This window comes from Chanodichthys erythropterus, chromosome 6 (assembly GCF_024489055.1).
Source record: "Chanodichthys erythropterus isolate Z2021 chromosome 6, ASM2448905v1, whole genome shotgun sequence".
NCBI lineage: Eukaryota > Metazoa > Chordata > Actinopteri > Cypriniformes > Xenocyprididae > Chanodichthys > Chanodichthys erythropterus.
This window is the reverse complement of record NC_090226.1, coordinates 19,929,916-19,945,804: the sequence shown is the minus strand read 5'-3', so window position 1 is coordinate 19,945,804 and position 15,889 is coordinate 19,929,916. Positions and strand designations below refer to the sequence as shown.

The window sequence follows — 15,889 nt, the reverse complement described above, 5'->3', positions numbered from 1 at the left end:
GCTAAAACTCTCTCAAAACACCATAAATGGATAGTTGACCCAAAAATGAAAGTTCTGTCATAATTTACGCACTCTTGAGTAATTCCAAACTGTTATGGTTACCAACATTCTTCAAAATAAATTCTTTCATATTCCACAGAAGACAGGAAATCATACAGGTTTGGAATGACATGAAGGTGAATAAATAATGATAATATGGAGTATAATACTTATAAATATCCTGTTGGCAGTCATTAAAGGGTTAGTTCACGCAAAATGGAAAATTCTGTCATTAATTACTCATCCTCATGTCGTTCCACACAGTAAGGCTTCTATTTCCAGCAAGATAATTAACACTTTCAATGCCCAGAAAGCTACTAAAGACATATTTCAAACAGTTCATGTGACTACAGTGGTTCAACCTTAATGTTATGAAGCGAGGAGAATACTTTTTGTGCGGCAACCCCCCCCCCCCCCAAATAACGACTTTATTCAACAATATCTAGTGATGGCCAATTTAAAAACACTGCTTCATGAAGCTTCGAAGCTTAATGAATCTTTTGTTTCGAATCAGTGGATCGGAGCGTATATCAAACTGCCAAAGTCATGTGATTTCAGTAAACAAGGCTTCATTACGTCATAAGTGTTTCAAAATTTCAATGGTTCACGACTGGGGGGGCATGACTTTGGCAGTTTGATACACGCTTCGAATGACTGATTCGAAACAAAAGATTCGTAAGCTTCGAAGCTTCATGAAGCAGTGTTTTGAAATTGCCCATCACTAGGTATTGTTGAATAAAGTTGTTATTTTGAATTTTTTGGCGCACAAAAAGTATTTTCGTCGCTTCATAACATTAAGGTTCAACTACTGTAGTCACATGAACTGTTTTAAATATGTCTTTAGTAGCTTTCTGGGCATCTGAAAGTGTTAATTATCTTGCTGGCAATGCAGGCCTCACTGAGTCATCAGATTTGATCAAAAATACCTTAATTTGTGTTCCGAAGGAGGTCTTACAGGTTTGGAACAACATGAGGGTGAGTAATTTATGACAGAATTTTCATTTTTTTTTGGGTGAACTAACACTTTAGGCATAACACAAGAAAATAAATATATACCCACACTTAGCTTGGTGCACTTAATAAAATCTAGAACTGGCAGAATCTTCTTTCCTTGCATCTCATACATATTTTCCAGGTCTCTATAGCTGGGAGAGGTGAATGGAGATCTTTGCCCTGTAAAAGAAAGCCATCAGACCGAAACTGAGTAAATGTTCAATAAGTCTTACTGTTTTATCATTTACAGTAGCGACCAAATGTCTGAAACCACGTCAAAAATCTGTGATTTACACTTAACACACTAAAGAGAACATTTTAGGATTGAGTAAAATAATTATAATTCAGTAAAATAATACACAGAATAATTGTCATGCCATTCAAGATGATAGATAGGAACAAAAAAACAACAAAGAAACAGACAGACAATGCTGAGAGAAAAGAAAAGTTGGAGTTAGTGTTATGAAGGCTCAGTGGGAGTGAGTTCAAGAGTTTAGGTGCTATAATGCTGAGTAATCTACCACCCATTGAGGGAAGTTGAATTTTCATCAACTCTTCATAATATTATGTATGATAAGAGCATCACTAGCTGGGGGAAATGTTAGACCTATTTCTTGGGGGCCCATAGCTAGGTCACAAACATTCCCCCGAGGGCCCCCAGGTCAATGATTCCAGGGTCCAAAACCCCAGCGACAGCTCTGAGGATAGACACATGGGCTATTCTATATGCAGAGCATGTTTACCTGCAACATCCTCTCCATATAAACACTGTTGTTCATACTATATACAGTAGTGATGCTGCAGGTAAACACATGTGCAGCACAGAGAACAGCCTATTTACAAAATAGTATGACGAGAGTTGTAAAAAGGTGGCAGATCATGCAGTTATAGTACCTTTGCAACAGAAGTTTGAAGTTGTCACGGTATTTTGAGGATGATTGATTAGTATAACGACCCATGCAGTGGCTGTACCTTTGAGACATTACACAAATGCCATAGATTTTCCTCCTCTTAATAGAGATCACTCACAAATACAGCCCCAGCTCTGCTGTGCAGGCTGGTTGACGGCAATACAGCCTTGACGTCTTTGCCTCTCTGGCTTTGCACGAACCAAGGTTAATTGAGAAATTTTATGCCATTGATGTCAATACATTGATTGGTCCCTGTAATCTCTTGTCTGCTTAAACAGAACAGAAAAGGGCTGAGTTAATAGGAATTTCTCATTCTTGAAAGACGATGATAGTGTGACCTTGGAGGTCAGTCCGTAAATTCGTACATTTCACATATGACACAGCCTTAGCCCTTGATTTCAATTGGACCAATTTCCATGCACTACTAGATAATTCATTTTTTTGTTGACCTAACAAAGTCATTGTGGTGAAAAAGTGTGACTAGAATAGAAAAGATCCCTCAGGGATTGTATTAAAACATTTTTGTCATTGTAATGGTTGTGAGGATTGAGAGGTCTATTTGTGCTGCGTATTCGCGACGCCGTAAGCTTTGTGATCCATTTAGCTTGCCTGAGGTTAGCGTATGCTCGTTCATGTTCTTTTACAAGAGAGCTCCTAACGATATCACCTAAGCAGGTGAATGTGTTATGTCAAATGTATTGTGTAGCCGTGATTATAGCTGTTCTGTTCAGCACACTCTGAGAACCTCCATCTTATCAACACTATGAACATGCCGTGCTGTGTTCTGTGAATGCAAATTATAAACTTCTTTCAGCTAATACAGAGACCACACCAACCTGTGAATGTGGGACACCTCCTGTGGAGCAGTTTACCTAGGAAGTCTCCATTTTTACTCCTTCTGAAGCCAAGGGTGAGGAAGTAACTCTGTATGGATGAAGGCTGACTCCAGTCCGTTGTCTGGGGTAACAAATGACCTCCACGTGGATCTGGGTAGGGATGAAGAATAGTCACTAATTGTTATCTGAAACAGCCAATGTCTGTCTGTCTGTCTTTCTGTGTCTCTGTCTGTTTATCTTGATAGGGCTGAAGAATAATCACTAATTGTTACAATCTGAAACAGCCAGTGTCTGTCTGTCTATTTCTCTGTCTATCTAGATAGGGATGAAGAATTGTCAGTTTTTTTTTTTTTTTTAATCTGAAACAGCCAATGTCTGTCTGTCTATCTTGTCTTGTCTATCTTGTATTATTGTCTTTTTATTATTTTTATTATTGTCTGTCTATCTTTTTATTATTGTACGTAATACAACCATCCATCCATCCATATTGGCTTTATTGGCATGACTGCACGTAATATTGTCAAAGCTGGGAATAACAGTATATTATTATTTTTATAACATGACTTAAACTGAAGTTTAACAATATAACAAATTAGGGCATTTGTGAAAAGCTGGAAACTACAGTATTTAAAGGATTAGTTCACTTTAAAATGAAAATTACCTAGTGATTTACTCACCCTCAAGCAATCCTAGGTGAATATGACTTTCTTCTTTCAGATGAATACTGTCAGAGTTATATTAATAATCACCCTGATGCTCCTAAGCTTTATAATGGCAGTGAACGGAAACCACCTGTTTGAAATTCAAAAAAGTACAACCATCCATCATAAACGTACTGCACACGGCTCCAAGAGGTTAATAAAGGCCTTATGAAGTGAAGCAATCCATTTGTATAAGAAAAATATCAATTTTTAACATATAAAATATCTAGCTTCCACCAGACCGCCTTCCATATTCAAAAAGTGTAAATCCTCTTGCAGTTCAAAACACTTATGCTATGTCCTACGCCAACTCATGAAACAAGAGTAACTGATGTGACGGAAGCTAGATATTTTACTTTATAATGTGATAAATATTATATTTTTCTTACACCGAAGCAAATGTATCGCTTCACTTCAGCAGGACTTTATTAACCCCCCGGGGCCGTGTGGAGTATGTTTATTATGGATGGTTGTACTTTTTTAGATTTCAAACAGGTGGTTTCTGTTCACTGCCATTATAAAGCTTAGGAGCATCAGGGTGATTATTAATATAACTCTGATAGTATTTGTCTGAAAGAAGAAAGTAATACACACCTAAACTAACCCTTAAACAGAATACCAATGACATTCGCATAAATTTATACATACAAATCTACTGAGGGACATTGTGGTGGACAGTAGGGTAATCACCCACTGTCTCTCAGGCTGTGCCATGTCCACATGTATCTCACAGCCAGTGCTGTTGGCTGTTGTGTCCCTCTCCTAGTATTATTTTCATTTGTTCATGTTTTGTCATGGCTCTAAAGTTGTTTGTGAATTTGTCCATGTAGATGTCTCTTGTTGTTTTGAGTTTGTGGCAGTGAAGGAGGAAGTGCACCTCTGTCTCGACCTCACCTGTCATACAATGAGCACGATTTCCTCTCTGGGTAACCATGTCTTCTTGTCTAGACTGTGCTTACTGAGCCTGTACTTGTTCAGAATCTGCCTCTGCTTTGTATCTCTGACATTCAGAAGATAGTCTTCTCTTCCAATTCACAATTTGATTAGATTGTTTCATAATTTGATTTATTCTGATGTTTGACTGGAAAGCAGTGCTGGTCTGAGACTGGTTAGTATTGGTAATGTTAATCGGGTTAGTAAGTCTCAGGATCAGCTGACTGAGGGGGATTTTTTTTAGAGTTTATTTCTTGGGTTTGTAAAGCTTTAAAATTCTGTGGGACTCGATTTTATGGAATCTTTTTCGCATATTAGTAATCAATGTGAATCAGGCTAATTCAGTGCCTATCCATGGGTTTCATGTGACGTCACTGTATGTTATCGCCGCCATATTTGTGTCCGGTCACAGCTGCGCGCCCTGTTGAAGTCTATGGCGACAGCAGCTACAACTACCAGAGGAAGGCCAACAAAACGCTCTCAGAAGGTTCACAACAAGTTTACAATATATCTGGGATATGTTGTGTTATTAGCCGTTTTAACAGTCATCAGAGAAACCCAGAACTACAATTTTATTCGATCCCAAAGGAGTTAGATCGGCGGAATTGTTGGCTTCAATCAGAAGGGACCACACCACTGGCGGCCAAACAGCAACGCACAACATTAATAACTGCTGGGACTGTAATTTACATAACATTATAACGAGAACACTATTGTAATAAAGCGTTGTGAATCCTCTGTTGTTGTTTCAACGTGTTGTTGTGGGAAGAGTGCGTCTACTGGAGTTAAACATTGATTACACAACTTGTTAAAACTTAACTTGTGCATTAGCGTCATTTTTTAAAATTTAATAAGTTTAATTTTAAATATCTGATTAATCTCATAAAGGATGTGTTTCGTTGAGGTAAATAACCCGCAGAGCTGATGCGAGGGCTCAAAAAGTAAGGCAAAACATTAATATGATTGGGACTGTCTTCGTATACATGATATTTTAATCGTATACACTTGTGATATAACGTTGTGAATTCTTTGGGCTTATTTGCTGTGTTTCGGAGTTACTGACTACGTTACTTCAGTTTATGGGTTTTGATTCTCTTCAGAGATTAGATTCTCGGTTTGGTTAATAATAAGGATCGCGAACAATAACAGATTTTTTTCCTCAAATCATCTCATTTTGATAATAACATCACTGATTGAGCTAACGTTACACACGCTGAATGAACACTCGTAAACTGAAGCGCTTTACTAGGTTAATTAACTCAACGAAACACATCCTATATATGGTAATTCATATATATTTATACAAGATAAACATAAAATTGCAACTTATTTTCACAAAATCATGCGTGCATGAACTTGAACTAGTAACGTAGTCAGAATAGCTCCTGTTGTATTTGCGTTCTTCTTGTAACAACACGCCGAAACACAGCAACTAGAATTCACAATATTTTAATACAATAGTGTAAACAATTAAAATGTTATTAATATGACAGCCATAATCGTAGATAATGTTTTGTGTTGCTGTTTGAGCACTCGCGCTGAAGCTAAAGATGATCATCAATACAATGAAGCGCTGCTGCGTTAGTTGCCATCTTGGGCACAAATATGGCGGCGGGCATAGCGGAAGTGACGTCTTTGTAACCCATGGATAAGCAAAGACTATAGAATAACACAAGACGTGTCACTCGTATTGTTTTGAATGGGAGAAAGTGTAATGCACAATATGGCGGAATAAGTCCTGCCTTCTAAATAAGAGCGAATCGCCGACTGGTAAAGTCATCACGTCACTTCAGCGGCCGTTAGAATCACCGGTTTCTATAGAAACAGTCAGACGCGCGCCTCCGAGGAGACGCGCATTTAGGTCGGCGCATGCGCATTAGCTTGATCCAGCCTGAAAAATACAGTTTTTTTGTCATGATTCCAGTGTTTAGAAACTAAATTTATGAGCCGGTTGTAGTTAGATTTCATTGGGGATTTCAAATATGAAATTTAATCGTAAGGTTGGCAAACAGTTTTGGAGAATTTGATGTTTCCCCATTCAAAGAGATTACATGAAGCCCAGGATGCCCTAGAGGCGTTGCAAAGATGGTCGCCGAGGGAAATGACTTGTCTTAAAGGGACTTTGCTATAAGCTTTATTGGGTATTCCTGAATGAGTTTGCAGAATTCTGTATGTAGAGCTTCTGTTGGATGTCTGTCCCATTTAGTGTAGCTAGCTCTGATCACTGAGTGGACCCCACACCTCACTTCCATAGAGCGCTATGGGCTGAATTACACTATAAAACTGCACCAAATTCAGTAATTGAATACTGTGTATTTTTTTTCTTAAATGTTTAAAGCGTTCTTCAAGCTTTAGTTTTGAGCGCATTCACAGCACATGCAGTGATAATCAGGCCACGGTAAGTTTAATGCATTGTGTGTTAGGGTGGTGCTGCCTAGAGTGAACTGGTATCTGTTTTGTTGACATCTGGACTTTTTCTGAAAGACCGAAATATTTATCTTTTTGAGGTTTTCCAGCAGGTCCAGGTGCTTCTGTAGTCCCTGTGGTATGGATGACAGCAGCACAGAAAAAAAGCTTGATGTTTTTGTCTTGGAGAATGAGTCCAGGGGCTGTAGACTTTCCCAACTGCAATGCTAATTCATTAATGTAAATGTTGAACAGTGATGGACTCAGGCTACAGCCTTGCCACACTCCTTTATTCTGGGTGAAGAATTTTGTATGTTTATTGCCAATTTGTTTTACACATTTATTGTCTGAATACATTGATTTTATAGTGTCATAAACTTTACGCCCCACATTGTAAAAGTTTGTAATATAATCTGTCATGCCATCAAATGCTTGCAAAAAGCATGCAAATAATTTCTCATTTTTTGGTGTGTTTTATGTGTTTATTGATTTGGGTGTGTGGGGTGTTAATGTGGTCAGTAGTTGTATGATTTGGAAGGAAGCCAATTTGACTTGTGTTTAATGAGGATGTTTACAATTCCATTGTATAAAATGCAGCTAAATAACTTCTCCAGATTATTGCTCACACAAATGTCTCTGAAATTATTAGGGTCCAATTTGTCTCCACTTTTGTGAATCAGGCAATAAGCTCTTGGCTCCAGATGTCAGGAAAACAGCCTGAACTAAGTACATGGTTAAATAGTTTGTGCTTCTGCATTTTACCATGAATCGTACCTAACAACCAACCAACCAACCAAGGTTAAGCAGATAAATAAAGAGATAGATGAATGTTGAACTTCATTTCCCACAATGCATCATGTGCTGAAGTTCTGCCATTCCAATTCAACTTCCTATGAGGTGTGGCTATTTCATTTCAAATGCCAACTTATGAATTGAAAAAGCAAATCTTCAGTTCTAAATGTTGTACAACTCGATGCTTGGAACATCCTAGCAACTGCATAGCAATGCACTAAAAACTACCCTGAACATGTCAGCAACTGCATGACAGTGCTTTTGCATTGGTAATTTCCACTTATGTTTTAACAAAAAAAAAAAAAAAAAATGTAAATGCCTAGTTTTGCTTATTGGGCCAAGTTGAGCTTATTTAATTTAATCTTTCTTTTTTTGTTTACATTTGTACATTTTGGTACTTCATTAGCACACCACAGTTGATCATCAATAGAACTAGATCATAGATGCAGAGATTTGATGTTAATTTAATTTAGTTGATGTGATGCTAAAACAGGCATTATTTCCTTTTACTTGCCTCATTTTAATGCAAATCGTACATTTATTTTAAAGAGATTGCATCAACAGATGGCTAAAGGCATTACATAGTCAAAGACAAGGACATCAACCATTTTTTCAGAGCTGGTTACACAGTGTTGAACTGACATGGATGTTGACAACCCTGTGATGAGTGACTGTTCTCCTCTAGGGTACTACATTTTAAATCCAATATGTCTTTCAGTGTCACATATTCATGTCATGCAGGATTATTTTTCCACAACGGTGAACATTATGCTAATTTAATTTGTTAAAAAAAAAGAAATCCGTGGTAAAAAAAAAAAAAAGGCTGCATCCCTGAGGAATGAGAATGGAGCACAGCAGGGGATTGATGACAACTCCATGGAATTTGTGGATTATAAAATAGATTGCATCATCTTCTCTGCTTAAAAAATGTTATCTTTACAAATGTCTCGTTTTGTATATTTCACAAACTGACTCAGCGTTCTATTATTCTATTCTGACGTTATTTACTCATCCTCATGTCATTCCAATTCTGTATAACTATTTTTTTCTCATGTGGAATTCAAAAGGAGATGTTTTCCAGAATGTTCACACTGCTCTTCAGAAGACTTAATATACTTGGGGTTATTTTTAAAACATGGCACTCCCTGTAATTCTTCACTTTCATTGTTTTCAATGTGAACATCATGTTTAACATCTCTTTTGAGGTCTATGCAAATAAATCATAGTGGTTTGGGAAGAAATACATAAATGATGTGAGTAAATGATGAGAGAAGTTTCTTTTTTACCTGAACAATTCCTTACAATATGCGGCTTTTCATTTTATCCAGGTTTTTGCGGCCTGTTCAAGAGTGTGTCTGTGAATGCATCATAAGATTGTGTCCTGCGGACAGACACCCTGCTGTGTCAGGCTGTTCTGAAATTTTCATGGTGAATCTACGCTCAATAAAGTGGAATGCTCTCAGACATGTTTTTTTTCCACTGTGCCTCCATGAGGCGTCTTTGAATCGTTTGATCCAAGCAGGGGAAAGCATAACATTTGCGTCACCAGTGTGTATTTGAGCATTGCTTTGAAAGCAAAAACAGCCTTCAAATAGCTGATCTTTTCATAATGAATTTGTCCAGAATAAATGTATAATCTCAGATTCTGGCCATTTAGTGGCCATAACCCAGAGACTCTCCTGAGTCGCAGGATATTTCTATGTACTGTATCTTATTTATTGTAGGCCCTATATATATATATTTTTTTTAATAATTATTTTATATTTCTTTATATTTTTGTATATATGGTCCCCAAATTTGATTGGCAGAGTGCTGTTTTAAGAATGGTTCTGATACTTAGTCCAATAGCATTCACTTAAAAGATTTGTGCAAAAACACTGATTCATTAAAGGTGCTAAAGAGGATGTTTTGTTTTATACATTTTTGCAATATTACTTGAAACTGTCTTTACTAACTGATAAAAGACTATTTATTAGGTGCACTGAAAGGAATAATATTAATATACATCATCTGTGCACGAGGTAGGGCCTTAAAAACATCAGCCAATCTTTTACGCGATCATCGCGTAAACGATTGGCCCTCTGGCTTGTCAATCACTGCCGTGATGTTCCTTGTGAGAGACGAGCGCGGCTGCACACTCCAGTAACTTTCCACACTCCACAGGCGCCGCATGCGATGTTTTTGTGCGGAGACAGGAGTAACAACTGCAGATTATGAGTTATCTGCGGTGAGTCCGACATAATGAATCCACTAACACGACACAGCGAATTCCAGTGGTAAACACTCGTGTTCCAATACTCGTGGCACGAATTTTGGGAGGCGTTCCCTCGAAAGGAGGGGGGTTTTTCTTACGCATGCGCTCATTTCAAAAACTCAGTAACAGTCTTTGGATTCTCAGTCGACGAGAATCACTTTTAAGGAACAAAACAAGTGACTTGGTTCATGAATAAATCACTGAAACATTCATTCAGTTGTTTCATTCAAAAACAGCGATTCATTCCATTAGATTTTTTTTGAATGAGCCATTAAATCATTCAAATCATTCATTCAAAAACATTCCTTAACGATCGAAACAAGTGACTGTCTGAATCATTGAATGATTCATTCACCTGCTTCATTCAAAAACACTAATTCTTTGAGAAATTAAACAAGTGGGCAACTTTATGAATGATTCATTGAATCACTCATCAATCATACGATTTTCTCAAAACCACTGAGTTAAAACAAGTGTGTCAAATGACTCATTAATTCAACCAATTCACTCAAACAATCGGCCATTTGTTACTCACCCTCATGTCGTTCCACACCCGTAAGACTTTCGTTCATCTTCAGAACACAAATGAAGATCTTTTTGATGACAGAATGTTGTCAGAGTTCCTTTCATAGACTGCCTTCGCAATTGACACTTTGACGCTTCAGTAAGTTCATAAAGAGATCGGAAAACTAATCTATATGAATCATGTGTGAATGAATCGAGCGTGAATAACACACGAGAATAAACCTTATTTGTTAAACAGCATGTCTGAGGTTTGTTCTTGTGCATCATTTAGGTTCGGTTAAGCTTCTGTTAAACTGCTCGATTCATATGGATTAGTTTTCTGATCTCTTTATGAACTTTTTGAAGCGTTAAAGTTTCCGTTGCGAAGGTAGTCTATGGAAGGAAATCTGACAGTAATCTGTCATCAAAAAGATCTTTATTTGTGTTCTGAAGATGAATGAAAGTCTTACAGGTTTGGAATGACATGAGGGTGAGTAATTAATGACATAATTTTCATTTTGGGATGAACTAACCCTTTAATTCAATTGTTTCATTGAATTTGTTGAATGGGTCTTAAAATCATTCAATCGATTAATTCAAAAATACTGATTTAGTAAGGAACAAAACGTGACTGTATTTATAAGTGAATCTCTGCATTCATTCAATTGATTCCTTCAAAAACAGATTCATTCAGGCACAAAACAAAGGTGTTTCTCGATACTCAAACCGATGCTTCCTCATTTCCTCGCTCCTCCAACCTTTAGCCCCTGACCCGGAAACCGATTGAACTCAGCCATCTTGAAGGGCATCTCAATTCTCTAATCGCACCGCGAGGAGGTGAGGAGCGAGGAAACCTAAGGAGTCATCTGGATACACGGGTGTATCCTTCCCCCGCATCCTAAGGGGGACACAAATAAGAAATGTGAAGCACCCCAAGTGACCAATTACATGAATGAGTCAATCAATAATTCACTCAAGTGATTAGTTCGAAAAACACTAATTCATTTAGGAACAAAACAAGTGACTTAATATGTCAATCATTGAATCATTCATTTATCGTTTCATTTAAAATCACTGATTCATTCTGAAACTATAGAGCTCCGGACATGACATGCAGGAAAAAAAAGTAAATCGTGCACACAGTTTACTATTTAATTTCCTCAATTTGCTAAATCATGCGCACGAATTAGTTAACCTCTGTAGTTTCCGAATGAATCGGTGACTTTAAATGAAATGTTGAATGAATGATTCAATGAGGAAGCATCAGTTTGAGTACTGAGAAGCACACTTGTTTTTGAATGAACTGAATGAATGCTTCAGTGATTCACTTATAAACAGTCACTTGCACAGATATAATAAATCGAGGGAACTAATAAGTAAATCGTGCGCATATTTTTTTTTTCCTGCATGTCATGTGTGGGGCTCCGTATGAAACAAAACCGTCCAACATTATTAATAAGTCATTGAAACATTCACTCAAACAATTTGTTTAAAAAACACTTATTCTACCTGAGTCACACACACAGATTGTTCAGTTTCTCTGTAGCAAAGACAAGCATGTGCTTTACATGCCTTACAATGCAATGACCTCAAATGACAATCTCTGTAAGGCAACACTAATTTACAAATTAAATGAACAACTTCTGCTCACCAAACACACACATACAATCACCCAGAGCTATAATCACGCATTCGGTATACTGTGTAAATGGTTGGGTAAATGGTTGCAGCAAAGTGTACAATTAGAAGTAATTCAGGTCTAAGGTCAGGATTTCGATAACATATACAAATCGAGTGCTGGATTATAGATTTGTTCATAATGGGGGTGTGTTAAAAATAAGCAGGCTAACTGAAACATGAAGGTGCGCTCTTGACCTGCCTGTGTGAGCGGCTCAAGCCTCAGTGTTCGAACAACAAAGAGAGCTGCCTCACATCTCCGCACACCACAAACCACACTAATTCACAACCTGTTGCTAGGGCAACACCTGCCTTAGACAAAGCTGTACCTATTTGTTAGACACAATCTAATGCCTGTGAACCTGAAACCTTCCTACTTGAGTGCTTCATTGTTGGAGGTCTTTTTTCTCACTATTTAATAAGCAGACGCTGAATTCGGAGTGTATTATTTTCCCCGTACCGGTAAAAATGTAGTCCGTGAAGGCTGGGTGAAGCTTCCGGAAGGCCTCCTCTGCTTTCTCGATAGTGTTTGAGGACGGCTTTCCAAACCAGGGAGTGAACATGACTGAGAAATTCTCCTCAATAGTGAGTGCCTCCTCCAGGAGCCCCTAAGTGAGAGGAAGTAGAGATAGGGATTTGTTTTTAATACGCTTTTTACATTTACAAATAATCAGATTATAAATACTTAGGCCTACTGAAATGTTACTGAGATGCACAATGCGATTTTATTATATTTCTTGATGATAATTTAGCTTTTATATGTTGTTCTGGCATTTTTTGTTAAACTGGCATATTTTTGATCATTTTAAAGTAAAATATAATTATACTTTTAAAAAACACAAGTGATTTAATCAAAAGTGTGCCAGATCTTATCTAGAGTTATGATTTATTTCTTATTCAAGCCTTTGGTGTGCAACTGTTTGAGATAATCAGCCACCTCCTTTCAGAATATAATACAATTATAATTATATTTAAGTATTGATACATCAAGCAGAAATTATTTTTTTATTAAAACTTTGAACAGCTTCAAGTATGAATGTAGTCTCACATAGACCAGATATTTTAGTTTTCTTTATATGCCATGCTATATGCTTGAATTATCTTTTATTTTATATTTTCATTTGAATTCAGTTTAAGTTTTAGTCATTTTTTGTCATTTTTAGCTTCAATGTATTTATTTAAGTCTTATTTTTAGTAATTTTTCAGTAGTACAGTAGTATGGGAGAGCGGGGTAAGTTGTCACACTCTTCATAACTCCAAAACTAGAGACTCTATCTCAAAATCTCAATGACTTCTTCTTCTATAGTCAACTTTCTGTTCACATGTGGTCAAGAATGCACAATTTTCTTATTTTTTGGCTTAAAAAGTAAAAAAATTGCACTTGATGCAATACAACTGTGTTGGATATGAAAGTTAAAAAATATTAATTTGCACAACATAGAGGAGACAATAACGTGTCTTTTGATACTTATAGCTGACATGGTATGTTGATTTAGCCAACATTAGCACACATGTTAGTTTTGGGCAAGTTGTCTCAATGACTTTGGGGCAAGTCGTCATATGTGACAACTTGCCCCAGTACAAATAAACACATAGAACATGCTCAAAAAAGAGGTTCAACATGTTAAGTCAGCTATGTTCAGAGATTAAACATGTTAAGTTAAGTGAATTATCTGCAGCATTCCATTCAGTTATCATGGATCTATGTGCAAGCTAGAGAAAGTTTGAGTTTAAAGTTCAAAGTGAAGTGGTCTTGCCATGTGGTCATGTGTTTTGATTGAAATATGTATTGTTTGGATTGAAATAATTGTTTTTCCAAATTCTCTAGGCATGATTGTTTATATTTCCAGTTCTGCTTTGAATTTAAAAAATTAAAATCAATAATAACAATTAAGTAGTTGTGTTCTTATTTTTAGATAATCTAGTGTGACAACTTACCCGCCGATGGGGCAGATTGTCACAAATGCACATTCTCTATTCAACAGTCTACAACTCCGTAATGAGATAAGATATGAAAATGTAATGAATACAACATATGTGCCCAAGACTTCCTTCTTTCATTTGGTATGACATTTATACCATTGTGATGTATGGTGCTCAGTAAATGTTAGACAGTGTGAAAAGTGTGACAACTTACCCCGCTCTCCCCTACTTATTTTATTTCAGTTAGTTGCCAAGGCAACATTTCTCCTTTAAGTTTTTCAGCTACTAGGCCTATTTATATTTTATTTAATTTCAGTTTTATTTCAATGAATTTAAAAATATTTAGATAACACTTATATGTATTATAATGCATTATAGTGTACATTATAAATATCTTTATACTGTATATTTTCATAAATAATTGTAACCATGCAATATACTATTTGCAGATTACATCTGAAACTTGTTGTTTGTCATGTGTTTTAATGCATTATACTTTTTTAATGGTGTGTTCAATGAATAGATAAGAATTATAATGTATTATAACTGAGGTTATAATTATTCATGAGACCATACAATGCTTTATAAGGTGTATTACAAGGGATAATTAATGCATTAAAATACTTTTATAATGCATTATACACTGTAAACCCTAACGCTCAAAATAAATAATTGGTTTGAGTAGAGCAAACTCAAATTAAACAAATTCAATCAAATGAACTTTTATGAGTATTTAGAACTTATTACTCATTTTAAGTAATCTGAATTGTTTCATGTTTTGAGTTTTAAAACTTGTTTCTTTTAATTTAGACAAACTTAAATTTACCTGAAACTAAAACTAAAAAAAATTCTAATCAAATACTTAATCAACCACTGACATGAAAATAGGTATAATTTTAAAGCTTAGAAAGTTTGCAGCTTTTTAATGCATCCAACCATTTTGTTCACCTCTTAACGAGTGCTGAGTCATCACTCTAAAACGAAGTGTACTGCCCGCGGGTGCCACCTAGCTATAAAAAGATTAATAATCATATTTTTCAAAACTCCTGCCTTAATCATCACAAAATAGGTGTCATTTGAAAGCTTAGAGTCTGAACTTTACAATGAATGTAGCCACTCTGATGAACTCTTAAGTGCTGACTCATTCGCTGGAAAAATATTTTTTTTTAAAAATCATAATTTATGATTTTCTTTTTTTGTACTATGTACTCCATTGTGTCAAAAGCATCATACAGCTCAGATAATCATGTGTTATATGTCATTTGAAAGGTCTCACGGAGTAGAATACAATGAGTATAGTTGTTATGGGTTTTGACTAAGCTTCAGCGAGTTTTTGTACATGAAACCCCGCAAGACCCATATGTAAATAATAAACCGATGCAGTCTATATGTCACATTTTGGCTCGTAACTTCGTGAAATATGCTTCGGTTGTGGAATATTGGACATCATTATTTGCAGCAGATTCTCATGATTAAAATGAGTTTCATTCTATTTTAAGTTAGAAAGATATGTAAATTTTCCCTTTTTTTTTTTTTTTTTTTTTGCTGTTTATTTTCAGTTTTTCAGCATGAGAATGTCCTTTTTTTTTAAGTTTCCTTTCAAACGATACCAACCTTTTGACTCTCCTTACTATAGTTTTGGAGTTACAAGTCTACTTTTGTGTAAAAAAAAAAAAAAAAAAAAAAAAAAAAAATCTGAAAAAACTCTGAAAATACCCTCAGGGCTTAAGGGGTTAATACTCAAAATACTCAAGTTAGGAGTGATTAAAATGTATGAGTACAAAATTGAAATCTGACAGTTCTGCTTACTTAAAACTTTGAATTTCTTAACTTAAAAAATTTGATGTAACTGATTACCTCTTTTTTTTTTTTTTTTTTTTGAGTTTTGCCAACTTATTTGGGTTTACAGTGTAAATAAAG

At 36.0% G+C, this 15,889-nt stretch overlaps 1 protein-coding gene across 1 annotated transcript in view; it reads right to left on the bottom strand.

Moving 5' to 3' along the window:
• The window catches only part of LOC137021260 (spermatogenesis-associated protein 16-like), an 83,495-nt gene that overhangs the window by 9,237 nt on the left and 58,369 nt on the right, over nt 1-15,889 (bottom strand). The window contains exons 5-7 of the mRNA XM_067387540.1: nt 12,507-12,654; nt 2,780-2,929; nt 1,100-1,212 (exon numbers count right to left, since the gene is read on the bottom strand). Of these exons, the coding sequence (XP_067243641.1) occupies nt 1,100-1,212; nt 2,780-2,929; nt 12,507-12,654 (411 nt within the window). The remainder of the gene's footprint in view (nt 1-1,099; nt 1,213-2,779; nt 2,930-12,506; nt 12,655-15,889) is intronic.